At 36.2% G+C, this 27312-nt stretch overlaps 1 protein-coding gene across 1 annotated transcript in view; it reads left to right on the top strand.

The window, feature by feature from the left end:
• Positions 1-2978: 2978 nt before the first annotated feature.
• The window catches only part of pemt (phosphatidylethanolamine N-methyltransferase), a gene marked incomplete at both ends in the record, with an annotated part of 35848 nt that continues 11514 nt past the window's right edge, over positions 2979-27312 (top strand). The window contains 4 exon segments of the mRNA XM_079389006.1: positions 2979-3143; positions 5148-5263; positions 18051-18196; positions 21941-22052. Of these exon segments, the coding sequence (XP_079245132.1) occupies positions 2979-3143; positions 5148-5263; positions 18051-18196; positions 21941-22052 (539 nt within the window).

Genomic DNA, 27312 nt, shown 5'->3' with positions numbered 1-27312 from the left:
TGTTATAAAGATAAATGACTCAGAATTGCGACATATAAACTCTAAAAAGGTCATTTTGACCTTTTATCCCCCAATACTCAGTTTTTTTCTCACATTTCTCACATTTCATTGAAAAAAAAACCAAATGCTATATTATATATAAATGACTCAAGAGTTGTGAGATAAAAAGATTTTCGATTTTTTTCCTCACAGTTCTGAGTTTATATCTCATAAATCAGATTTATTGGTTTCCACCACAGAATAAAAAATAAAAAAGGTAATTGCAAGTTTTTATCTACCAATTCTCATCTTTTTGGAGGAAAAATTTATTAATCTTTATTAATAAAAAAAAATTACTTTATTAATCCCAAAGGGAAACTCACCTGTCATAGCAGAACTCACCACACAATAAATAAATACATTTAAAAAAAGATAAAAAAAATACTGCATTTCATACAGAACCCCTCTGTTTCAAGCATCAAAGTACGAACTACACCATGGCAAATGTATGCAATTAAGATTTCTAAATCAATCTAATATGACATTGATTATACGCTGTTGGTAAAAATGACTATATCGTCTATATCGTTCCTTGTAACACCGGGACTGGATTAATCTTGAGCTAAAAGAACTCAGACAGGCTTGAACTGTTTCATGAAGGGGGTGAAGATCATGATTCATCATATTGACCAATTTATCAATCATTCTATCCTGTGCTGTCTCGTCTATCGTGGGTAACACACCACACAACGGAACCTGCCTTCTTTATAAGCTTGTTATCCTTCTCCAACATGTTTTGTTTTATATATTTTAACATTGTACATAACTTTTTAACTGAATTTTTTTTCACAATTAACAGTTTTATGCTCATTCAAAGCATGCATTTTAAAAATATTATTTAAATAAAATCAAGTAGATGCAAATAGGTAAACAAATTTTCATGTGCGGAAACCTTAGGTTTAATTTATGAATGGCTGACAAATGCATCCTATTAGGTTTTTTTTTTTTTTACCGTGTAACCTAAATGGATTAAAAACAGAAATTTTATTTCAAATACATATATCTTAAATTTAGACCCAAATATTTTTTTACATGTATATCATGATGCAAGTAAAATTTTCACCTTCAGCCTTTCTGCTGTCCGACGTCAGATGCACAGCTGCATCACTCACAACTTTCACAATCATCCCTTCGTAGGAATTAACCCTGGAAAACATGCATAGCCTGTTATTAGTGTCAGTTTTTACCTTTACATCTTCATTTACAGTGAATATGAATTCATATTAACTACTTTAATGATGCTTTTTGTTGTCTTTGGAGCTATTTTTGCAACTGCGTACCTAAAATAGAAAGTAACTTTGTCTGTGTCTGAAAACTGAAAGTGATTAAAATAAAAAAAAGGCAGAAGTTGGACTAATGTAATTAGTATCTGGCATCACGTTCGTGTTTATTGGGTCAGAAGTCTCTCGTTTGTTGAGACGTTGCATGTCCATCTCTGCATGTTCTGTTCTGTTTGAGCGCCGGCCGGCATAATACACTTCTAATGAGGACTGGATGCTGTTACACACGCCGCCGCTGCTGCATGGACTTCTGCAGAACGCATGCTAATCATCGTTATTGTTATCATCAGATTTACATCATTTCCATATACAGGATGTTCAGTCCATTTAACAATCATATTAGCCATCCATAAATTCTTCAGAAATAGTAATGAAATGATTTCGATGGGGTGCACACTGTTACCGTAATCTCGCAAAGCCTTGATTGAGATTATGAAATGAACAAATTGTGCAATGGTTTCTGGAGAGTCGACATGCCAGGATTGGCACTTTAGTTTTGGGACAGAATGACCATTCCTAACAAATCACGTCCTGTTAGCGCTTTTCATGTCCTGTCTCGCTTTAGACCAGATAATAAAGATCATTCTTTTTGCCGTTTGAATGGAGTCCCAGTCAAGTAAATACATTCAAATTATTTTTTCATGTAATTATATGGCGTAATGACTTGACTGGGACTCAGAAGTTTGGAGTAATTTAGATTTATTAATGTTTTTAAATGTAGTCTTTCGATTTACATTAGAATGATTTCTGAAGGATCACGTGACACTGAAGACTGTAGTAGTGATGCTGAAAATTCAGCTTTGATCACAGGAATAATTACATTTTATATAACAGATATTCATACAGAAATTACTTATTTTAAATTGTAATCATTTTTCAGAATATTACTGTTCTTACCGTATTTTTGATCAAATAAATGCAGCTTTGGTGAGCAGGAGAGACTCAAAATATTTGGAAAATCTTAATTATTCCATACTTTTGACATGCAGTGTATATATAGTTTTACATAATATTTTTTAGTTGTATTATTTTGTAGTTTTGCTAGCTTTTTAAATGAAGAAATGTTGCAATAGCCTATGAGTTCATATATTGAATTATTCATGGAATTAACTACTATATTATATTATACATTATATTATTAATGATTTAATTAAATAATAAAACACCAGCAACAACATGGAGCTGTGAGCTTTCTGTCTCGAAATCTGTTGATTAATATTATATTAATATTTAATATCTTAACTTTTAATATCCAAAATGAATTCACAACCAGTGACATAAAAAAAATATTATTATTCAGGAGAAAATGCAAAATTATTAAAATCATTTCAGTAAATGTGTTGAGATGTGAAGTGTCGTGGAAAATTTTGAGCTGATTTACAGTTGCTGGTGAATTATATTTGGTAACATTGGTATTTTATTCCCCGCTCTGCTTGATTTATTCTCATCTTGTGAAAATGTGTGTCGACATTATCTCAGCTATTTGAGAACATGCTACAGTCAAAACTTTTATTTTTCCAATTAGCAGATTGGGTCACCCGGATTGACCTGCAGATTTACAAGCAAAACGGGTGTTTGAGTACAAACCCAGCATCTGGCTCCTCATAGAAGTTGTTAATTAGGCCCTGCGCAGTACATTTAACGATTTTATCTGCTGTAATGGCGGTGCCGGTGACCCGACCTGAACTCGTTAATTACGTGGTTCAGCAGGCCGCAGGTTGGGCTCTAATTCAGATAAGAGCTGCTTTCCCAGGTCACTGTCTGCCCACAATAGAGCTGACTATGAATATCCATACAGTAGAAGAGAGCCATTACAAACAAAGCGTGAGAAAAAGAGGGTTTGTGGAAGAAATACTTTAATGATTTGGAAAGCTGAAAACAGGCTGCTGTTTGTACATTATGCATGTAGGAAAGGGAAGAGAGACTCAGGTTTTCTGAGGTCAGGGCACTTCAATTATTGTCAAAGATGCATGTGAAAAATTTTCAGTCCGATTTGCTGAAGTTCTTTGTAAAATATTCAAGAGATTGTAAAGATATTTAGTAATTAAACAAGATATCCTGAAGTTATTTTAAGATATCAAATTTCAGGTTTACCAATGCACTTTCCCATATGCACATAAAAACATGATTTTTAATTTCTATTGTATGTTCTAACAGTATACACATTAAATTGTCAGTTTATTTACTTGTTTTCTGATTTACTCTACTTGCAAAAATAAAAATAAAATTACAAGAATTGGACTGGATAATACAGAGCTCATTCGTTACAAAAAGCATCCAAAGATAAATTGTAATGAACATCATTTGTGCTGTCAGGGTTTCTAAGAGAGAGGACTCAAATGCAGGATTGAGTTGACAGTTTAATAACAAAACAACTGACAAGACAAGGGATGGTGAGGAGGGGAGAGAGCACAGTCTAGACAATAGGCAGGGAATGAATGACGACAGGCGGCCTAGGTGAGCGACCAGAGTCCAGTCCAGGATGGCAGACCGCCAGAGGGCAGAGAAGGCAGCAAAGCTGGAGGCCGGAGGTTAAGCAGTGGTGGCCAGACACTCCACTCCACACTAGTGATGTCACAGGCTCGGCACAGGCCTAGCAGCGTGGCAGACCCAGGGAGGGGACCGGTTGCCCAATCAGCTAGACAAGACGAGGCGAAACTAGACTGGGGACTGACGAGAGACAAAATCTACAAATAACTAGGTAGGGAATAAGCGGTATCACAGGACTGGTAAGACAAATCAAGCAAACACTGACGTAGCACAATGAACTGGGAGAACAATATAAAGTGACAGGAGAACATGAGGAACAGGTGACAACACTCAGGCAAACGAGAGAACGAGAGGGACAGCTGACAGAACTGGTACTTGTGCGTGGTAACAAGTAACAAGGAGGCAGGACAAATATACTTTATTAAACATATATTTATCCTGACAGTTAAATGAATCAGTGCCACACTGCAAAAATATTCATTTTTTCCTTGAGTATTTTTTTTTCTTGTTTTTCCTTAAACATACTTTTGCCACGCTCTGGAACTCTTTGCCTTTATCCATCAGATCATCCCCATCCCCTACATTATCTGTTAAATCATCTATTAAAACATATTTGTTTTCTCAGGCTTTTGCTTAACTTGAAAACATTTTGTTGTTTTATCTCTGTTATGTTTTCTCTTTTTTTGGGATGCTTAGCATTACTTGTATTATTTAATGATTTTATATTTCTTAATGTATTTGTTGGTTGATATTTCTGATGTTTTGGCTGTGCAGCACCTTGGTCTGCACTCGATGGTTTCAAGGTGCTATATAAATAAACTTGACCTAAACTTGACCTTGACCATATCTAAAAATTCTTAGATCAAGATACATTTACATGAGAAGCAAAATGACTTATATTAGATATATTAGGCATTGTTTTCTGGGAAAGAAATATGGTTTATTTTGAAAATGAGAAAGGGGTGGAAAATAAATTTAGTTCAATTTCAGTTCAATTAACTCAATTTTTCAAAGTTTCAATAGTTGCTTAATTTTGATATTTTTTAATATATATATATATATATATATATATATATATATATATATATAGTTTGGGATCAGTAAGATGTTTTTTTTTTTTAAGTCTCTTCTGCTTATCAAAGTTGCATTAATTTGATCAAAAAACAGAACTAAACCCAGTAAAACTGTGAAATATTTTTGCAAATTTGAAAAACGGTTTTCTACTTTAACATACTAAACACAAGTTATCCGTGTGATCAAAGCTGAATTTTCAGCATCGTTACTCCAGTCCTCAGAAATCATCCTAATATGCTGATTTGTCTGATGTGTTTGTTTCAGGTGGCCAGATGGGAGCACAGGACCAGAGGTCTGACCCGTCTGTTCGGAGGTCCATATGTGGCCTGTTATTCCCTCGCTCTGCTCATCCTGCTCCTCAATGTCTACCGCAGTCACAGGTAACAGCATCCACCACTGTATTATTTATTGTCACAGGTCAATGGCAAAGCAGTACTCAGAATCGCCATTATTGATGTTGTAAATTAATCAAGTGACTCATGTTGTCCCATTTTGCATAAGACTAAAGATTCGGTGTTTACCTTTCACCCTTTTATTGATTTCATCAATAATAATAGTGTGGCATCTGCCTGATGCGCTCATCTGACCAGCGGCATATTCAGCTGCTTATTTCATTTGCTTTATTCTCATGAGGATCTGGCCGTTGCCATGGCAGCCTGCGTCTCCACGCTGCTGATGCTGGTGTCATCGACGCCACATGTGACCGCGAGTGTGTGTGTGTTAGACGGGCTGATGCTATTTTCTACCCTGTTCTGAGAGAGGGAATATGTTCTCAGTAAAACTGCAGTACAAACACACACCGAGTTGGCTGCATCAGGATCAATCCTGTTACGCTTTACACTTTAAGCTCACAAATTCTCCAAAATCAGGGTTTCTGCAGGTCTTAAAACGCCTTAATTCACCCTTCCAAAATTTAAGACCTTAAAAGCTCTTAAAAAAAAAATAGTTCACCCAAAAATGACAATTCTGCCATCATTTACTCACCCTAATGTTGTTCCAAACCTGTATGAAGGTTCATTCATTGCTGGTGAACACAAAATAAATATGGTCGTCATTGACTTCCATCGTATGGAACAAAAATGCCATGGAAGGCATTGATTACCGTCACCGTTTGGTTACCAACATTTTTCTAAATACCTTTTGTGTCCAAAAGAAGAAAGAAACTCATACAGGTTTGGAATAACAAGAGGATGAGTAAATGATGACAGTTTTCATTTTTGAGTGTACTATCCTTTTAAAGGGGTCATATGTTGCTATTTTAAAGATCATTATTTTGTGTGTTTGGTGTAACAGAATATATTTACATGCTTTAATGTTTAAAAAACAGATTATTTTTCAAATACTGTACATTATTGTAGTTCCTCTATGCCTCGCCTCTCTCAAACGCGTCGATTTCTACAAAACCCCTCCTTCCAACAAGTGCAGTCTGCTCTGATTGACCAACTGACCCAGTGCATTGTGATTGGCCGAACACCACAAGCACGCATTGGAAATATAATGGCCCTTTCCATAATCACAAGCTTCAGCTTTAAAGTTAGTTTAATCAGTTCAAGCCCGAAAGGGGAAGAGTCGCGTGACAGACACAGTGATGATGCTCGTATGTATTTGCACACAAGCTGCGGTTAAGACTATTTCTGACGGACTGTAGTACACTCCGCTGTGATGTGACCCTGTTCCCCTCACACACACACACACACACACACACACACACACACACACACACTTTACACGTTTGAACAATCAATAGCAAACACTTGAACTAATAAAACATACAGTCGCTGATTCAGAAGCGCCAGATTGTCAAAGCAAAGTCGGAATTGACCCTCTTTTTTAGAAATAGCCTTCACAGCCAGCCGTGTACTCTCCTAGGTTCACGAAACTGTCGTCCATAAAATGCGTTGCACAAATTCAAACATTTGGGTCGTGCTGTTGTGTTGTAAACAAATCTTTAGACATTTGCACTGGAAAACATTACATTTTGGTATTTATTTTATTTTTTAAAAATGTACATGAAATTTTTCATATACAGATGAACACTTCCTGGAGGATGATGTCTTTAAGGAACTGGCTCTTTTTTCTTTATTATTTATTTGTTTATTTTATTTTATCATTTTTTTTTATGAAACACCTGTTTCTAAACTCTGATGCTGAGCATGATAATGAACTTTTGTTCAGGTAATTTGATTCAGGTGTTTAGTCACAGGGCACAGGCTGAGTCTCTTTTGATGCTGATGTGATTCTGGGTTGGCAAACACATTAGTTTCAGCTGCATCTTCTGCTCTGTCAGTCATGCTTGGGCTACTATTTTTTCCACCTTCCTGATTTATGTACGTACCACCTGCATGCAACTTTTGTCAGCAGGTTTTTGTCACAGTGACTGTATGGACATTTTTCCATGCCAATGGAAACCGGCCATCTGTGTGTTCACTCAAGCATGTGAGAATCTGAGACAGGAAGAAAAGAAACATAAAAAACATGAGAGATTATGTATTATAACTGTGGACATAATTATTTATGAGAACAAACAATGCATTATGATGTGCTTAAAGAAATAGTTCACCTAAAAATTTACTAAAAATGTTCTTACTCTCCGGCCATCCAAGATGTAGAGGAGTTTGTTTCTTCATCAGATTTTGAGAAATATAGCATTGCATCACTTGCTCACCAATAGATCCTCTGCAGTGAATGGGTGCCGTCAGAATGAGAGTCCAAACAGCTGATAAAGACATCACAATAATCCACACCACTCCATTCCATCAATTAACATCTTGAGAAGACAAAAGCAGTGTGTTTGTAAGAAACAAATCCATCCTTAAAGGCCACCTATTTTGCCCCTTTTTACAAGATAAGTCTCAGGTGTCCCCAGAATGTGTCTGTGAAATTTTAGCCCAAAGTACCCCATAGATCATTTATATAATTTTGAAAATGCCTATTTTGATTGATAGCAGAAACACGCTGTTTTCATGCATGTCTCTTTAAATGCAAATGAGCTGCTGCGTCCCACCCCCTTTGTGCCTTGCAGCTCATTCCTCAGATACTCTGCCAAAAACATCTGTTTGGTTTTGATGATCATGTCTGTCACACTTAAATCATGTGTTTTAAAGCCATATCAGTTAAGACTTCTGATATACAGTTTTCTGAGCGCGCACACCCGAAGCATGTGCACAGAAAGCGGCTGTCACAGGCATGTGAGTATTACACTAAGTTCTCTTTCATGTCTTATTGCGCTTAAATTGTCAAATACACACAAGTTTAAGTTACAAAAACACAGTATGGTATGTCTGTGAAGTTAAACAGCTTTCATGTATATTAGATCTGCGTAAAATACAGTACCTACTGCTGTCTATGCTGACCCAATGACCCAAACAATAAAACAAACGCAGAAAATCACTCACTGCTCTGGACTAAACAACGCTTATAGCTTTGATAAGAAGTCATTTCTTATTTGAATGCTGCTTTTAAATTAAGGTAAACATGGCGGATTGTGTGCAGCTCACTCAGGGCGGAGTCTCGGCTAATAACTGTCAGTCAGCAGTTGTGGGTGGGGCTTGTAAAGTGTGATGTCACACTTAGTTTCTTATTGATTCTGTGATCAGTAAGCTCTGAGACACTGCTTATGATTTATGGGGATTAAAAGAAAAAAAAGTGGGTGCAGTGTGTCCCGCAGGATTTTGTGACACTTGTGGCGACAGGTGACGTCACATATTAATCAGCGCATGAGGAACAGTCCATACTTTTCCACTGGAGGTGTTATTATGGATTATGGACTCGTATTTTAGTTTAAAACATCATAATGATGGATTTGTTTCTTACAAACACACAGCTTTTGTCTTCTCCAGATGTTAACTGATGGACTGGAGTGGTGTGGATTATTGTGATGTTTTTATCAGCTGTTTGGACTCTCATTCTGACGGCACCCATTCACTGCAGAGCATCCATTGCTGAGCAAGTGATGCAATGCTACATTTCACCAAATATGAAGAAACAAACTAAGGTTGGATGGCCTGAGGATGAGGACAATTTTAGTTTTTTTAATATATATTTGGGTGAATTATTCCTTTAATGCAGTAAAAACACTTTCCTAAAGCATTATATAGACTTCAAGTGAATGTGCAATCTGTTGAAAATTGCTCCTGTTTCTTTGAAAGAAGGTGCTTTACTGTTTGCCCCTTACAGTCACTTAGATTTTATAACGGGGAATTATGCACAAGCACATTTTGTAATTTTTCTGTATCTATCTATGGGGACTCATTCTGCTCTGGTAACCTGAGCGCTGTATCAATCCCCAAACAGACCAAACATTATTAGCATACAGATTAACATCTATTATATTTAGCCACATTCCATTTATAATTTAATTTACATTATTATTGTGTATGATTCATCACTAAAGACATTATGCATGCAATGAGTAATTATACTGTGGTTGCGCTCAAATCCTTCAAGAATTGATGCACTGAAAGGCAGTGGATAAAAGCTATTCATAGAGTCTCGGAGGATCTGAAGGTTCCAGACTCCTTTGACAGTTAAACAAAACCATCTGTCTGATGCCTTTCTTAGCAGGATTTCATGTTGCAAGCACAAATAACTTTCCCTATGAGCATCATAGTGATGGTTATTATTGGTTAATCTCATGATAAATTTAGTTGCACTGTTCATACAATTTCAGCACCTAATAGCACTGAATCTCAATGCATTTATTTGATTTAAGGAATTTAAGAGTGTTTATCACTTTATTTTTGTAATTTTAGACATCTCACCATGTTCTCACACAACGTTGAACTGATTTGTTATGTTCTAGATCATAAAATAAAGAATTAAGCGATGAGAAAACAGTTTTTAATAAGCCATGATACAAAGCATAATATATTTTTGTTTAAGTATTTTAAAAGCTATATGCATACTTACCAATGTTTTTAACAATGATCTTTGCGCCAGTTGATGGTGCTGCAGTTAAAGTTGTGTACTATTATGAAGGCATTGTGGTTTCGCTTTGTTTCGAAAGAAACTTAGAGACAATTTTCATTTAGAAAGTGCTTGTAAATTTGACAAGTATTTAACAAAGAAACAAGTTACATATTACACTATCAAAATCAAATCTCGGCTGCTTGATTTTTTTTTAATCTCAGAATGTAACTATATTTTCGCCCAGGTCTAATCTGCTATGTGACTAAGGCATGAAGATATTAAGATTTTATTAACAGGAACATAATAATTTTTTTGTAAATCTGCTTTGAAACAATGTGGATTGTTATTGGACGTAATAAATACATTTGACTTGACAGTTTCCGTCTGTCTAAAGGTAATCAAGCTATAAAGACGAGCAGTTAGTCTGTTGGAGAAAACTTTCATTGGAAAAAACAATCATGGAGGTGTTGGAAAATCCACAATTTTATGCTTTCATTGAGTCAAAGATTTAATCAGATTCTACTGCAGATCTGCAGTTTTCCCCCAAGCAACTTTCTGAGCCAAAAAGTTCAGCTTTTGTCTCAGTGCTGGAAAAGGCCTTTGAAACCTTGAGAAAGGCCAGAAAGCGTCTTTGAAAGTTGTATTTTTCTGAAGAAAATCCTCTCATAAGCAATCTGTTCAATGTTTTTCTCATGAACATGTAAGTGCAGGAGAAAGCTGCAGATATTTTCTCTTGGAGATGATCCACAGATCTTTGTGAGACTCCCACACCAGCATTGCTAAAGGTCTTGCGTTGGTAAACTACACCTGATGTGCTGATAAAGGCGGAGAAATCCTTCGGTAACCGTTTCCAGTCTTATGAGCATCAGGATCCTATCGCCTGCTGTCCATAAACATGTTTAACAGGCTTTATTTCACTGGTTTTGTTGAGATAGTCTTCTGAAGGTCAGGTCAGGTCAAACCCACGCTGGAAAATGCAATTTCAATGTGCTTAATTAAAAATCTCAGAGATCTCAACATGCTGTACCCACTTCTGATGCCTACAGATTTCAGCAGGAACATTTCAAAACTGTGATGTTTCTCAATCATTGCAATGAAACAGAGCACAATCTATTGAACTTACTAAAAAACAATCATGTCAAAACACATATACAATGTGTGTGTGTGTTCGATCATTTGTTTATTTGTACATAAATATATTTTTACATTTAGATTACCTTTATCGTCTAACATTCCTAAAGTTAAAAACGTTAACAGCTAAACATAATTTAGACAGATCTTTTAAAATTCAGTAAACTGCCTTATATTCATTAGATGAACCAAAGTTTTTAAGTTGTCGGTTTCTAGTTCATTTAACTTATCAAGTTGTCTGTGATAGGTTGCCTTATTTTTTTTAATAAAGTTTATATCTCACAATTCATACCTTTTCTCGCAATTGCTTTTTGCCATCATTGAATACTCATTTAAGGTTATTATATGCATATAGCTGCGTTAGTTGTAACAGAGATGTGTAAGATGTTTACAGTTGAAGTTGAGCTTTATTGTCAGTCCGCTACATGTGGGGACATACAGTGGAACGAAATGTCGTGCCTCGCAGGACCACGGTGCTACATAAATACAGACATACAACAATGAAGTAAAAAACACTATAAACCTATACACAACTAACCTTGCTTACTGAAGGCCCTGACTAAAACCCCACGGTATGCCACTGCTACTAGGTACTTACTGTATAATATATTGACTGGGTTAAATAGAATTACTAAAAAGAGACTAAAATGCAATTTTCATTGACTAAAACTAGACGAAAATAGTCATGGATAATTCTGACTAAAATAAGACTAAAATGCTCAGACTTTTAGTTGACTGAAACTTGACTAGACTAAAAAGAGTATGAATGTGACTAAAACTAATAAAAACTAAAATGACAGTTTCACACAAAGACTAGAGTAAAACTAAAATTAAAACCGGCCGCCAAAAACAACACTTAACCAGACGAGTGAACACGGTCTGATATGAAAAGGATTCATAATAAGAATAAGAATGACGTAATGCACGCGGTCACCTCGGCAACACGCGCTGCAACAGCGAGCTCTCACTCAAAGGGGAAGAACCGCACCGCGAGAGTGCTAGATCTGGGGAATGCAGGTGGAGATAGAGCGAACCCGTCTCCAACCCATCCACCAGATCCATGTTGCGATCCCGCAGCCGCCGCTCAGCCTTTTTTTCTCGTTCTTCGGCAGAAGCGGGACCGGCACCGCGAGGAACACTAGTGAAAGCTCACTCCTCAAAGAGAGCCTTCCGAGAGCAAGCAGATGCTCACAAAGCGGGCAGTCAGTTCCCTCATGAGCAGACCACACACGGACTGTGTGTATCCCCAGCAGAGATGTAACATGTGCAGGGAGGAACATACAGCCTGTAATGCGATCTGCTCTCGCCCAAGTGCTTGCACACATTGTGGAGCTTATTTCAAGTGATTGTGAGGGACAAACAACACTAAATAAGACTCACAACACAGATCGACAGACACACACACAGAGTAGCGGTTGCTGAATGACAAAAAGCTGATGTCGGGTCCGCCGCACGTGCTTTTATGCTTCCTGGTCGATTACGTCACCCGCCCGTGACGTCTCGCCCTTCCATCGGACAGATTACACACGTGATTCAGAGCGGGGTCACGCTGGAGGCGTTCCCCTAGTGTTTTCGACGCAGCTCGAGTTCCTGAAGGGGAACTGTTTTTTTCAGATAAACAGCGCTCGGCTCCAAAGCGAAAAGCTTGCACCTGCTGCCTATTAATACCCATGCTGCAGGGCATGGTAGTCAGATGCAAATATTGCATGCCAATATGCATTGGCTCATTTAGTTTACACTTGAAGTAGATTGGTCTCTCTGGTGAGATTCCCAATTCATTGGTTACCGAAGTGACATCAAAAGTAACCAACTGAAAGGGAACTCAACAATTCTTATCACAATATACCAAATTACAAATTGCACAAGGTGACAGGGGACAAATAATCATTTGCACACTGTACAGACTCTTTATACATTATATAGTTTTGTTTATTAGTTCACAAAAAGCTGTTCTTTCTCTACTATATATATTGATTTTTTAAATATTAAATAAATATCAATCCGTTTAAAAATACGATGTATAATATTCGACAGGCAAATTTTCGGTCATTTTATTTCACTTTCCAAATTCGCTGCCACAAATTCAGTGTTTAAAATTCGGCAGAAAATTCAGCATTGCACATCCGGGACCCGCAGGAATAGCAGTAGAGCACCGATGCAGGATCTCCAGCTGATGTCAGCCGCTCACCTGCAGGTGTTGATGAAGGCCATATGTGGATCAAGTCATTCAAAAACTGCTTTGCAGAAATGGAGCAAGCGCTAAGTAGAAGTTTTGATTATCGGGGCCTTTATTTCGGTTGCTTAGTTTCTGTAACTTTGTATCATGGCTTGTGTGACGCTGTGCTGTAATACTGGGGTTCCCCTCATACGTCACACTCCAGGATTCCCCAACGACGCGTAACGCGCCTCAGTGATATAACTAAAACAGTGATATAAGACCTCAGATCTCAGACCACACTTTACTGATGATTATGCGAACTATATCGACAGTTAAGCAGATGTAGAATATGAATGAACACGCAAGATTTCATGCTGTTTCCCTCAGAAATCGGTTAAAGAAAGCGCATTACACGGCTCAGTAGCAATGACAGCTATTATTAGGCTTGTTTGAGATGCGCCTCGCCTCGGCTGATGAAACAAGCTAAGCACAGTCAAGACGGACAGTTCTGACCTCTAGAAGTAGAACAGATAGCTACGAGATCAAAGGGGGATTTCGCGTTATTCTCACTCATGTCCTGTGCTGCTGATAAACGTGATATAGCCTAATTTCAGTTCTGTTGCTTTTATATGAATATTATATGATAAACAAGACACTCAAAGGCGTATTTATCATCCATTTCTACTTTAATACAATTTTTATAGAAATATGACAACAATCACATATCTCACACAGAGATCATAGTGTTTGGGAATCTGGAAAGTGAAATAAAATGACCGAAATTTGCCTCTCGAATATTATACATCGTATTTTTAAACAGATTGAACATTTTGGAAGTGAATTCTGTAAGGTGAATATGAATTATTGAATTTTTTAATTATGAAAATGTGTGTGAAATATTTTGAATTGAAATGTTCACAGCTTAAATAAACAACTATGTTCAATTTCAGGACCTAAAAATGCAAGCCCTGGAAATACAAGGCATTAAAATGCAAGCACTGTTAATTGCAATGCATCTTTTTTTAGATTTGTGGAATTCAGCATGCTTTGTTTCAAAAACTATTGTCATTAATCTGCTTCCATACTAAACTATATAATTTTTCATGAACGAATGATGAAAACATTACCTACATCATCATTCTTATATAATCCTTCATAGAAATCCTGTGGCTGCAGATGTAGGACTGATGAAGGTCTATTAGTCTCTGACAGTCCACGCAGGTGTGTAATTGATGGCAAAATGAAGGTCAACAAAATAAATGGGCTACATTTTCAGGCTCACACACACGGCCTGTAATAGCGGCAGACGTGAGTGAATCTGAGTCACCTGTGCTCTATAGAGGTCAAACTCCTGCTATCTTCAGACTGAGGTTAGGTAATACTGTCGAGGAGAGTGTGGACGTGACATCACACCACGCCGCTTCAGATCTCTATAAAACACAGGATGCAATAGAGACAAACGTCTAAGCAGAGAGAATAAAGAGGTCATGTTCGGGTTCTGGAAATGAGTACCGTCAAAAATGAGTGTCTCGCAGGTGAAGAAAAGGTCATTTTCTGAAAGGACTACAAATGTAATGGTATATTGAACTTCATTACTTGATGAAAGGATGAGAAGATACTGTAAAAACCTATTATATAAGCTGGTTTTCCTCTTATTGTTGTTAGGAGTCTATTGCAGGCTTTCAGAAACACATGCAACAAAGTTGTAAATAAAAATTACTGGAGTATGTTTTACAATCTTTTTTTTTTTTTTTTTTACTAAATTGTGAGAAAAAAGTATGAATTGTGAGATGTAAACTTACGTTTGAAAGACTAAAGACAGAATTGTGAGATATAAACTTGAAATTGCAAGAAAAAATGCTAAATTGGGAGAAAAAGTATGAATTGTGAGATAAACAAGGAACTACAAGAAAAAAGTCACTGCCAGATAATATTAGACTGGACAAATCCATGTTGGCAGCCACTGAAAATTAATCATTTATTGTGGGTAATTGAAATGATTTGATCTTTTGGTATTTAAGCGGTGTGTTTTTGCAGTGATGATTTTCTCAGGCCTCACAGAGAGGGATTTGGCAGCTCTTTTTGGCATAATGCATGTTCTGCTGTCATCTGTATTCCTTAGTGAATTATACAAACCATCAGCCGTGTGGAGCTGAAGCTGAACTCATTGGCGCCTGTAGATGTAATAGTCCTCTAAAAGTCATAATTAGCAACTTTGAGGTGGTTGAACTTAACTTGAGGTAGATGAGCTCAAGATGAAGACTCATTTAAAGCAGTCTGAAAGTGAAGTGTGTCATTTCGGCCTAGTAGAGTTACCACAGAGAATTGCAATAAAAATACTCAAACTAACCAAAGATACACACACACACATAATAAATATATTTATGTCATAAAATGCATAATTTTTAGTAAGGGAACAATATTTTGCAAGAGCTTTAAAACCCTCAAAATACACTTTATTTATTAATTTTCTAATTATTTACTATTTTTTAAAAGAGATATTACCCTTTTTTTTTTTTTTTTTTTTTATTATGTTTTTTGACCCGGGTATGTATCAACAGGTGTCAAAAAATACTTTTTGTAAAATTATCTGTAAAATTATAATGGTGTCAAAACCTTTGTCTAATATATTCTGCCTTCTTTTTTAGCCACTTTTGTTACTGAATTCTGTTGATGAACATAATTATGTACACCTATTGATGAAAGTGACGTGACGTGACATACGGCCAAGTATGGTGACCCATATTTGGAATTCGTGCACACACACAGCAGTGAACACACACACACACACACACAGCAGTGAACACACACACAGCAGTGAACACACACACAGCAGTGAACACACACCCGGAGCAGTGGGCAGCCATTTATGCTGCAGCGCCCGGGGAGCAGTTGGGGGTTCGGTGCCTTGCTCAAGGGCACCTCAGTCGGGCACCTCACTCGAACCTGCAACCTTTGGATTACGAGTCCGACTCTCTAACCATTAGGCCACGATTTCTCCAAACCAAAAATGAACCATTGCAGCATGAAAAATGTATCACTTTTTTCATCCTAAAGTGAAACTTTATGCAAATAAAATTAATTTAATTTGTTTGAAAACTTTTCAGAGTAATTTTCATGTTGTTCTGATGTTGTTTTGTTAGAAATAAATGTAGGTTTCATAAATTTGGGCTGTTCTTGAGCAATCATACGTTATAAATTCAAAGCAATTTAATTAATTTCCACTCATTCCAATGGGGTTAATATTCGTAATTCTGAGATTATATGTTTTTATAAATTGCATAAAATTATATATTCAAATATAATTTCTCATCAATATTTAAAAAAAAATATCTGCGCGTGCGGCGTTTAGACTGACTACTATGTCCAGCAAAACATCCGGATAATCGAAAAATGGTAGGAGATTTTGTGGTGTGTTCTGCCGAATGTTCAGCAGTTCTTCTCTGGTAAAACTGATCGAGTTTGAGAAACAAAAAACAGGAAAAACTAACAAAACAACTGGATAGCGAAGCACCATGGCTGCTCCATCTTATGCAACCCACCAAATATGCAACCCATAAAACATGGTAATAATGTAGTAAAATTCTAGTGAGTGGATGACTTTACCTGTTCGGTTTGATGATATTTAATGTCAAAACAACCTTTGTTTATTAAGATACTTGTAAGCCTTTTTCAAGATAGTAAAAGCAAATAAATAAAAAACAAAACAAAGAAATCACAAGGGGTATTACAGATGTGTTTTATGTTATAGAATATAATGTAAAAATTATTTGAGCTTGTCTTAAACAGACCTTATTTCAGGTGTTGACCCAAAAACCCAGTCAAAAAAAAACCTTGACTTCAGGACGTTGGAACTGGAAGTGCTAGTCATTTTCATATTTTTGGCCAAAAAATACATCATCCCTGCATCACTTTGTTGGTTATGTTGGGGGAAATCAAGTTTTTTGTTACTTGTAGGTGTTTTAAACATGACATGAACGAGTATTTTAATGTTCAAAAATGACACTTTACCTTTAAGATGTGTCTTTATCTTTGTTGAGAAGGTCAAATCTTCGTGTAGAACCCAGAGACCCAGAAAACAGACATTATGCTCCCCTCCGTAACACTGACCTTTCTTTTTGTTCTTCTTCAACGTTTCTGAAACCTCTTTATCCCTGACCAGGTGTTTTTCAAAGGCAGTGAAGGTTCAATTATTTGTTTTCAGGGCCTAAAAGAGAGATGCAGGAGAAAGGCTCAGGGATAACTACTCTTCTCCTGTCTGATAGATCTTCCCTGCTGATAGAGAGAAATAGCCTGGACTGCTGGACGTGTTTGGACGCTTCTCTCCTCTGTGTGGATGTAGGATATAGAGCAGTGGGACATGGGCTCTTTATAAGGCTTTGTTGGGATTCAGCTGGTGTGATGTTTACGATCTTTTCACGCTGTTACAGTTTAGCATTGTTTGTTCACTAAAGTGGTTTTAAAGAACACGTCATGTCCTTTGATGAAACGCCATCTGTGGAGTGGAGTGAACCAAACATCTCCAGTTGTTTGTGGCAAAGAAATAATTTTTTATTTCTAATAATTATTTTTTATTCAGTATTTTTGTCTTGTTTTCCAGTACAAATATCTAAATGTTCTTCAAATGGCTTGAGATATTAAAACTTGTTTTCTGAATAATGTATGAAAATTAAGTGAATTTATACTTAAAACAAGAAATAAATATCGGTCAGAAAAAAAAATCTACCTCTTTAAATTAAGTTTATTTTTCTGACCTCATTGACATTTACATTATATTTATATTACATTTATTCATTTAGCTGACGCTTTTATCCGAAGCGACTTACAATTGCTATATATGTCAGAGGTCGCACGCCTCTGGAGCAACTAGGGGTTAAGTGTCTTGCTCAGGGACACATTGGTGTCTCACAGTGGATTCGAACCCGGGTCTCTCACACCAAAGGCGTTTGCTTTCTGTGTTTGTCTGTCAGTGTTACAGTGGCCATGAAGGCTCATCCTCGCTGGGAGCTCCTAGAGAACGCACATATGTTCTACACAGGAGCAACTCTCATGGCGCTGGGATCGGTGTTTGTGATCAGCAGCTTCATTACTCTGGGCATCACTGGCACTTTCCTGGGTAAATCATCCACTCATGTTCCTGTACCACATACACACTTACATGCACATGCCTTACATACACTAGGACTGTGCAATTAATCGTATTCGATTATCATGCACATCTTGTCAGTAAAGCCGGTTTCGTGATTAGTAGTAAATCTCCATCACTTGCTTTCAGATGAAGCGGCATTTACTGCGCAGAGCGTAGTTCACTGTCAAGCTAAGCAATATCGATTCATCTGCGATTATGAACGCGATATTGACTATAGCTTGTCAGTGATTCAAATTCGATTAATTGCACAGCCCTAACATGCACGCCCTAAAATTCACCCACTAAGTGCCAAATGCAAGTAAAAATCAGAGTTGACGACTATATGAAACAGTGTTACTCGTCAGTTGGCCAGTAATTTTTTAAAAATGTATTCTATTGCCATTGGCCATTGGTAGTTGAGGCAGAATGTGTTTAGGCCCTGCTTACATACACTACCAACGACCTTAACTGTAAATGACGACAATTACATTTATTTTATTTTTTCGATAATTTATGTAACTAGTTACTCCCAACACTGATTATCAATGCTAAAAACTGTTGTGCTGCCCAATATTTTTGTGGAAACTGTGATACATTTTATTTTTCACGAGGACAGCATTTGGTTGAAATATAAATATTTTGTAACATTATAAATGTCTTTACTGTCTTTCGATCAATGTAATGCATCCTTGATGAATAAAATCACTAATAAAAAAAATAAATCTTATACACGGTCAGTCATCTTTTAGTCCACATCTCCAGGTTTTGGTCTGTGTTCCATCTCTACCCGAGGTTAACAATACTAATCCAACACATCTAGGAGGCACGTAATGTTCTGTGAGGATGTTCTAACAAACTGTGATTGTCAGCGTTCACACCTCTACAGCTGACCTACACTGACCATGGTGTACCTCCAATTTAGTCCATGTTCAGCAGGGATCTGACACCTGCGTCTGACCAATCACAGTCAAGCACTCGCTAGAGACCTGATGTGGGTCAGCCGCTTTTACTGGAGCAGTTTGACGGAAACTTTTATTGTGCCTTTGCTGTTATAAAACCCATGTTGTGCTGTGTGTTGTGCTTTTTTTAGTTCTGTTTCTGTTTAAGTCTAATAATACATCTGAGTGTAAATTCAGTACCTGGACTAAGATGCACAACTAGGATGCACAATTGCTGTTTGAATTGTAATTGTAATTTATTGGGAAGTAATGAAGTCATTTTTAAGAAAGTTTATAAACACACACATACTATTTGCAAACTAAAAATTACAGTTATGCATTATATATAGGATATATAAATCATAAATTAATAATATTATAAATAATAATATTTATAATAAAATAAATGAATGAATGAATGCTATATCAACACCTAATTGGTTATTTGCTTAACCATTTAAGTGCCTTACCATATAAAATAAAATTTATTATATACATTTTATAGTAAAATATAATATTTTAAAAGACAACATATGTAATATTTTAGATTTTTTTTTTATTTATTTTTTTTTATAATTAGTTTCACAGTAAAGACCTAGTAACAATATCTACTAGTTTTTTACATTTGATATGTAACCATAAAATTATTAGTATTGTTTAAAAGGAAAAATGTATAATTTATCAGATTTTTATGTTAAATTAATGGGTCAAACTTTACAGTAAGGTCTCATTAGTTAATGTTAGTTGATGTATTAATGAGCATTTAATTTGTAACTGTATATATTAATTTTTTTTAATATAGGTTTAAAAAAAAATTCATGATTAGTTCACATTAGTCCTTCAAATAAAACTAATATTTAAATAAATAGAAACAAATAGCAAAAAAAATGTTCATGATTAGTTCATATTAGTCCATTAAATAATATTAAATTTTAAATAAATAGAAAAAAAATAGCAAAAAAAAGACTGTTCATGATTAGTTCACATTAGTCTGTTAAATAATATGAATATTTAAATAAATAGAAATAAAATAGCAACTTTTGTATTAGTAAACACTAAAATGAGCACTATCTGAGATTAATAATGTTTTATAAGTATTTTATATTGTTAGTTAAAGTGTTAGCAATGAATGACTGGCAGCACAAAGCTCCTCTTCCACTTGTTGACCTGCATTATTATAATTATTTGCATGAGTAGTTTGTATTGCTTTGTATTTGTTAATGAAGTGTTTTCATTCATAACAGCTGAGCGGTATATGCTGTATTTACAGGAGTGATGGCAGCGCTCCATGATGTATGAGCTTATATAACGACACATTTGCGCTCTGAAAAATGAACCCTAAATAAAAGAAACTCGGACAAACAGGTGCATGTTACCGTCAGACTTTTGTGCTAAACTGGGTCAGAGAGAAAGGGGAAAGGAGGGTTAAAACCCAGATATTGTAGGGCCGGTTACATAGTCCTGATGACAAAAGGTGCTCTACTTCTCTGAAGGGCAGCGATTGGAACCAGATCACGAAATCCAGCCGGCCTTTTGTTCAGGATGACCTGGAAATAAAGCGAAAGCTAGTGAAGTTATGAGTCCTCGACATGCACATAATCACTTTTCTCCCTGCATGATTATTATTACAGTATATCGCTGATTCACTCCCGGCTGAATCGGAATTCTTCATTAAACAGCTGAATTTTCATAAAACCGATTTGCATGAAGCAAGAGAGAATCAGTGGTGTTCCTGGAAATCTGTCTTCCTGCTGAGGTTTTTTTTCCAGGCCTGTTCCTGCAAACCTGGAGATTTAGGAAAGCAGTGTTTGTGTAACATCTCATCCTTCGTCTGCTCGGTTTTTGAAGCAGCACAGATAGATCCCACAATCTTGTTTGTCTGATTCAGCATTTTGCAAAAATAATTAATATGGCACCTGATAGAGCAACTGAAAGAAATATTAGTAAATTATAGTAAATACTAGAAAATAAAATGTGATTTTATGTATTTATTTATTTTATTTTATTTTGTATTTTTTGTTTCAGTTTGTACTGAAACATTCATTGTAGCCACTGGTAAAAAACTGAATTATTAATCATGTCAAAATGTGAAATATAAAACTATATATTAGTGCTGGGCATAGATTAATCGCAATTTATTATGTGGCCTGTATATAAAGACACACACATGTATATTTAGTATAAATTAAAAAAATATACTGTCTTTGTTTCTACAAAAAAAACTAAGTGTATTTAACAAAAAAAGAGTATTTAAAAACTTATTTAATGTTAGGTGGAATTCATCGTGATGACAATTGTGCAATTAATTAGTCTAGTTAATATTTTTTAAATTTATTTATTTATTTTTTTAAATGCTGTTGCACACAAAATAAACGTTTGTTATATACATACTGTATGCATGTTATTTTGTGTGCAACAGCATTTATTTTTATATTTATTAATATTTTAGATATACTGAATTGAAATCATGACCTATTTCTATAATTGCAATTATTAAGCTGAGGGCTGAGGATATGAAGTCTCTGCAGAATATAAAGTGTTAATTGTGCAGCTATATATTAGGTTGTGTATGAAGAGCAAATAGGAGGGAATATTGAACAAGAGGATTTATAGTCTTGACACTAAATTTAGATGTACATGATGCCTTGTTTCCTCTATAAGCTGCCTGTGAAAGCAGTGTTTTTCAGGCTCAATGTGACATTCGGGACCGTAATTAGCTGCTTCCCTGGAGTTTGTGTGTGAACGATACATGTGGAATTATTTGATTCATGAGTCTGTTTTTATCCTTAAACAGGAGACTATTTTGGCATCCTCATGGATCAGAAGGTGACTGGTTTGCCCTTTAATGTGATGGAGAACCCCATGTACTGGGGCAGCACTGCCAACTACCTGGGCCTGGCCTTAATGTGAGTCTGATCCACCACACTTCATTCATAACGTCTGAGAACACTAGTGAAAATACTTGTGCTTTTAATAATTATTATCATATTATATTATCAGCATCATTTGACTGACAATTTGAATTGAAAAACATGATTGAAGAATGATCTTTTGGGCACGTGTGAATACAGCAATCGCAAAACTTATTTAGTAGTATATTATATATGCTAATTCACATGTGCAAGTCAAGTATGTTAATCAGCTGTTATTTGATCACGGTGTCGCTCTCCCGGGTATCTCTGTGTGTCTAAACCATGAGATTGTTAATAAAGCACACTCCGCTCCCAAAATCCCCAGAACGCCCGTCTCTATCCCTCCATGAGCCCATCAGCGCAGAGAGAGAGCAGACTCTGTGTTTGAGCAAAGCACTAATGGATTTCTCAGGAGCCATGTGCTGCTATTTCTGGCTGCTTTCGCTCCTAATAACACATACGGCCGTCTCGCAGGTTGATAAACCACTCTATCGTCAATCAGAGAAGCTGAGTGCACCTCATGCCGAGAAAGAAATGTGTGTAATTTGAAAATGACTTGAAATGATGCAAGAGATGGGTCTATTTTATACCATATTTATGCAAGTGTTTGACGCCACCAAGTTTGACGTGTGGACAATTAGTGCATTTATTTATGCAGTTGTGAATGTGGACTTCATAAAACCTTGACAACAGTTTGACTGGCTTGTTTGTTCACTGGAGCAAATGGCCCGTGGTCGCCTAAATTATAAAGCTCCACTGTTGGCCGCTCTGTGTGTGTGTGTGTGGGGGAGTGTGTGTGTGTGTGCACCTTGGTTTGCTGTTGGTTTCTAAAATTGATCGGGTCCAACTCAGTCTCTGCCCATGTGTTTGTGCGTCAGACGCCCCGGGGATGAAAGAGACCGGCTGCCAGCCATGCGTAGAGAGAGAAATGTGGACACGTGTAGCCTGTTGACCCTCAGATGCTTGTGCCAGGGATGTTAAAACGCTTGTGCCAGCGTCTGTCTGCTACGTCATGACATGAATCATCAGTCCAAGCTGAAAAAATGCGCTGAGTCGGGATGTAAAGGCTAATTGGTCAGACGGTGAGAGTCAATTTGTCTGGTTTGTGTATCTCACATTATCAACAAACAAACAAACAATTATGAAAGGTTTTGTATGCTAGTATTAAAGGAATAGGTCAGCCAAAATGAAAATATGCTGAAAATGTGCTCACCCTCAAGCCATCCCAGATGTAGATTAGTTTGTTTCTTCATCAGGTTTGTAGAAATGTGTCTCTGCATCAGTGTCTCAGCAATGGATGCTCTGCAGTGAATGGGTGCCGCCAGAATGAGAGTCCAAACAGCTGATAAAAACATCACAATAATCCACACCACTCCAGTCCATCAGTTAACATCTGGAGAAGACAAAAGATGAAACAAATCCATCAAGACGCTTTTAACTAAAATACGAGTCTATAAAACATAATAAAGCTTCCTTCACTGAAAAAGTCCATCTCCTGTTGTCTCTCACATCAAATTCAGCCACATATTTGTTTGGAGCTGTTTTGGGCTGTTTTGGCTTATAAATGGTGCTTGATCTGTGCAGATTTCTCTCCTGATTCAGACCAGACCACTTTTTCACAGGAGGAAGCATTATGGATAATGCACTCGTATTTTAGCAATGGTTTAAAGTTAAAAAGTCTTAATGATGGATTTGTTTCTAACAAACATGCAGCTTTTGGCTTCACAAGATGAAAAGGTCAACTATATTATCACAGCTCTATATTTAAAGTATGATATAAACATGTTTAACTTTATCGGCTTTCATCTATAAAGTTAGCTATGCTGAGATCTTGAGAAAACTATTTAAGAAAAATAAGACTAACAATCATAAAAAGAAGACCAAAAAAATAGTGTTTCATGGGCTTCCGTATTTGTGGGCATTAGTATCTTATTGGACATTGTCACTTTAGAAAAAAAGCTAGTTTTTTGGTACTGTTGTTTAATTATTATCATTGAGGAGACCCTCTTTAAAAAAAAAAAAAAAAAAAAAAGAATTATATAACTCGGGCTCATTTGAAAAATATGACTGTTGTGACATATGTAAAATTATATTATGCTGCATTTTGGGCATTTTGCAGCACCTTCAAATTGAAATGTCCAGTGAGTTGCACTAAAAGCGTGTTCAGTTTTGAGCTGATGAATGTGAATCTGACATTGCTTTATTTCATTGGTTGTTGTTTGTATCACAACAGTTTGGAAATGATAGGCGCTAAAAGGTTAATGCTGTATCGTGTGTGAAAATAATGTAGCTAAATCCAACTCAGATAGTCTTAACAAAAGTAAACATGAGATAAAAACACATTTGCTGAAGCAACCATGTCATTTTATCTTGCTTCTACAGGTCTTTGAACTCTTTTATCGTGACTCGTGTTTCACAGGAGCGCTCCACATCACAAGTGCAGTGCTGTACCGGGTGCGCTACCGAGCAAGTTTACTACGGCAGAAAAGACAAGCTGGTTACGTGATGCAAACATCAAAATGTGTTAGTCTACAGATCATGCACTATATGGTAAACGTGTTTTGAGATCATAGTATTGTGTAAATGCATGAAAATGAGCCAGTTAATCAATAATCTGCTCCAGTTTTAATGCCACTAGTGTTCATTTCAGCTGCTGTATGTACTGTAGGTACATTTTTGGTGAAATGTAGGTAGATGCATGTTTTTTCCAAAGCTTTTGTTGTTTAAAAGCCTCCTCCACCAGTACATTTCATTGACCAACGAAAAAAAGATAATGCGGTTTCTTCCACTAATCGATGTCAACACACACGCTCACTGTTAATGTTTCCAAGCCCTCTTACATGTCGTCTAACCTCTCTGCTCAGGAAGAACCACGTAGGCACTACGCCAACACACAGCACACTCTTAAACCACCTCTCATAATGTTCCTCCTTCATCCTCTGCTCTTTTCCATCTACTCTTTGTCCATTCACTGTTAGAGTGACCAATGTTCCTTTTGCTCTGTAGGAGATCAAGCATCTTAATAATGCTAGTTTTAATACACGATCATACAAAGGTGCACAGCTGCATCCACACACAACAGCCACTTTTAAACAGCCTATCAAGATCTGCTTTGATTTGAAGAACATTGTAGTGTGCTTCGTTTCTATAATCTCATATATCTATAACATATAGCAATAATACACAGATCTGTTCAAATGGGTGTCGGTGTTAAAAATGTATTAATGAAAGCCTCTAATGCTTACCCATTGCAGTAAAAACAGTAATATTGTGAAATATTTGTTTTCTATGGGAGTATCTGTTAAAATGTCATTTATTTCTGAGATCAAAGCTGAATGTTCAGCATCATTACTTCAGTCACATGATCCTTCAGAAATCATTCTAATATGCTGATGTGCTGCTCAAGAAATATTTCAGATTATTATTGTCAATGTGAAAACAGCTGTGCTGCCAAATATTTTTATGGAAACGGTGATACTTTTTATTTTTCGGGATTCTTTAATGAAAATGAATGAATTAAATGAAATTGGACTTTTGAAAGCAGGAAATAAAAAAAGTAGAAACAGTTTTCTCACAGAAATTGCTAGTGAATTTCACAAACAATTACAAAGAAACATCAAGCGACATTAATTAATAGTTAAGTTTAGGTGATTGGAGTAGAAAAATATTTTTTACAGTGAATAACATTCTCTTCTTGCTGTGTGAAATAAACCACTCAAATTCCATACAAACAGCGTTTCTATGGGTTTTGAAATCTGGTTAGCTGAGATTTGATTGGCAGTGCAGGTGGTTTATTTCATCATCCTGGTCCTGACATGTGTGTGACATCACACTGCCTGCGCCACAGAGGTTAAGAATAGGTGCTGAGAAGAGAACACAACAATAACAAGAAGTAAAATCCTCTGATGGCTTTAGCTTTGGTCTGGCCTGCCCTCCAGCATCACGGCTCTACGTACAGAGCACAAATTTCCCATTTTGGCCTCGTTCTGAAACCTGACGCCATTACTATAGCAACCAGGGTCCACGTTTAAACACCTACTGTATAATCCCGTCTAATCACCTGCTTATATTAGATGTGATGTTCAGTCCTAATGATTGGGTTTGTCTGCAGTGTTGTTTTCAGCATTGTTCTGCCACGAACACACTGTACGGTTTATTTTCGCTGCTAATTATCTGTCCACATGTCCAGGTTGTATTCTTTTATTTGTACTGCTGCTTTCACATGCATTAGTGAAAAGAAACTTGTAACTTTTCATGAAATGTCAGATGAGAGTGGCTCTTACTGCCCACATGTAATGAAGGTGCACTCACACACACTTATATTCCTTTCAATAATTCTGTCTGGGGAAACTAATTTATTTACTTTAATATTAGTAAATGTATCTTTTTAACCCATCTGCTAATGCAAGTTGAATTTTGAAAATATAGAGATCATGAATATTTCTTACTGGCCATAATATTGTGTGTGTGTGTGTGTGTGTGTGTGTGTGTGTGTGTGTGTGTGTGTGTGTTTTTGTGACAAATGAGGATAAATTTGTATAATGACAGCTATGGCAGGTATTACAAGGTGAAGGTGACTTTTCAGGACATTGACCCATGTCCCCACTTTTCAAAAGGTTTATAAATCATACAGAGTGAGGTTTTTTGGGGGAAAGTAGAAATGCACAGTCTCCTGTGAGGGCTAAGTTTAGGTGTAGGGTTGGTGTAGGGCAATAGCACACACAGTTTGTTCAGTATAAAAACCATTACACCTATGGAGAGTCCCCATAAACCACAAAAACCAACAGGTGTGTGTGTGTGTGTTGTGTGTATTTAAAAATTTTTTTGCTTTATTACTTTTTTAATACACACCCCCTAACATACCAGTTGAATTAGATATATATTTGTTATTATTTAATATTATGTTAGTTAATGTTTGGCTCTTATTATATCAAATAATATATTAAAATGCTTTTTTTAAAACCTCAACTAAAAAATGTATGAATCATTAATATTTCTTCCTTGCCATCAAATCATAATTTTCTTAATTTTCTAATCATGTTGTCAGGATTTTTTATATTATTCAGTGTTATTTAATATTATTTTAGATCATATTTAGCTGTTATTATAGCAAATAATATTATATCAAAGCAATTTGCATTTAGTTTTTTACTTCATCAAAGAAAATGTATGAATTGTGAATATTTCTTACTGTCCTTCACATCTTAATTTTTGTATTTTTTTTTAGTGCTGTTGTAATTTTAATATTTAATAT

Source organism: Barbus barbus, assembly GCF_936440315.1.
Source record: "Barbus barbus genome assembly, chromosome: 32".
NCBI classification, from domain to species: domain Eukaryota; kingdom Metazoa; phylum Chordata; class Actinopteri; order Cypriniformes; family Cyprinidae; genus Barbus; species Barbus barbus.
The sequence above is the reverse complement of the archived record's forward strand: the minus strand, read 5'-3'. Positions and strand labels throughout refer to the sequence as shown.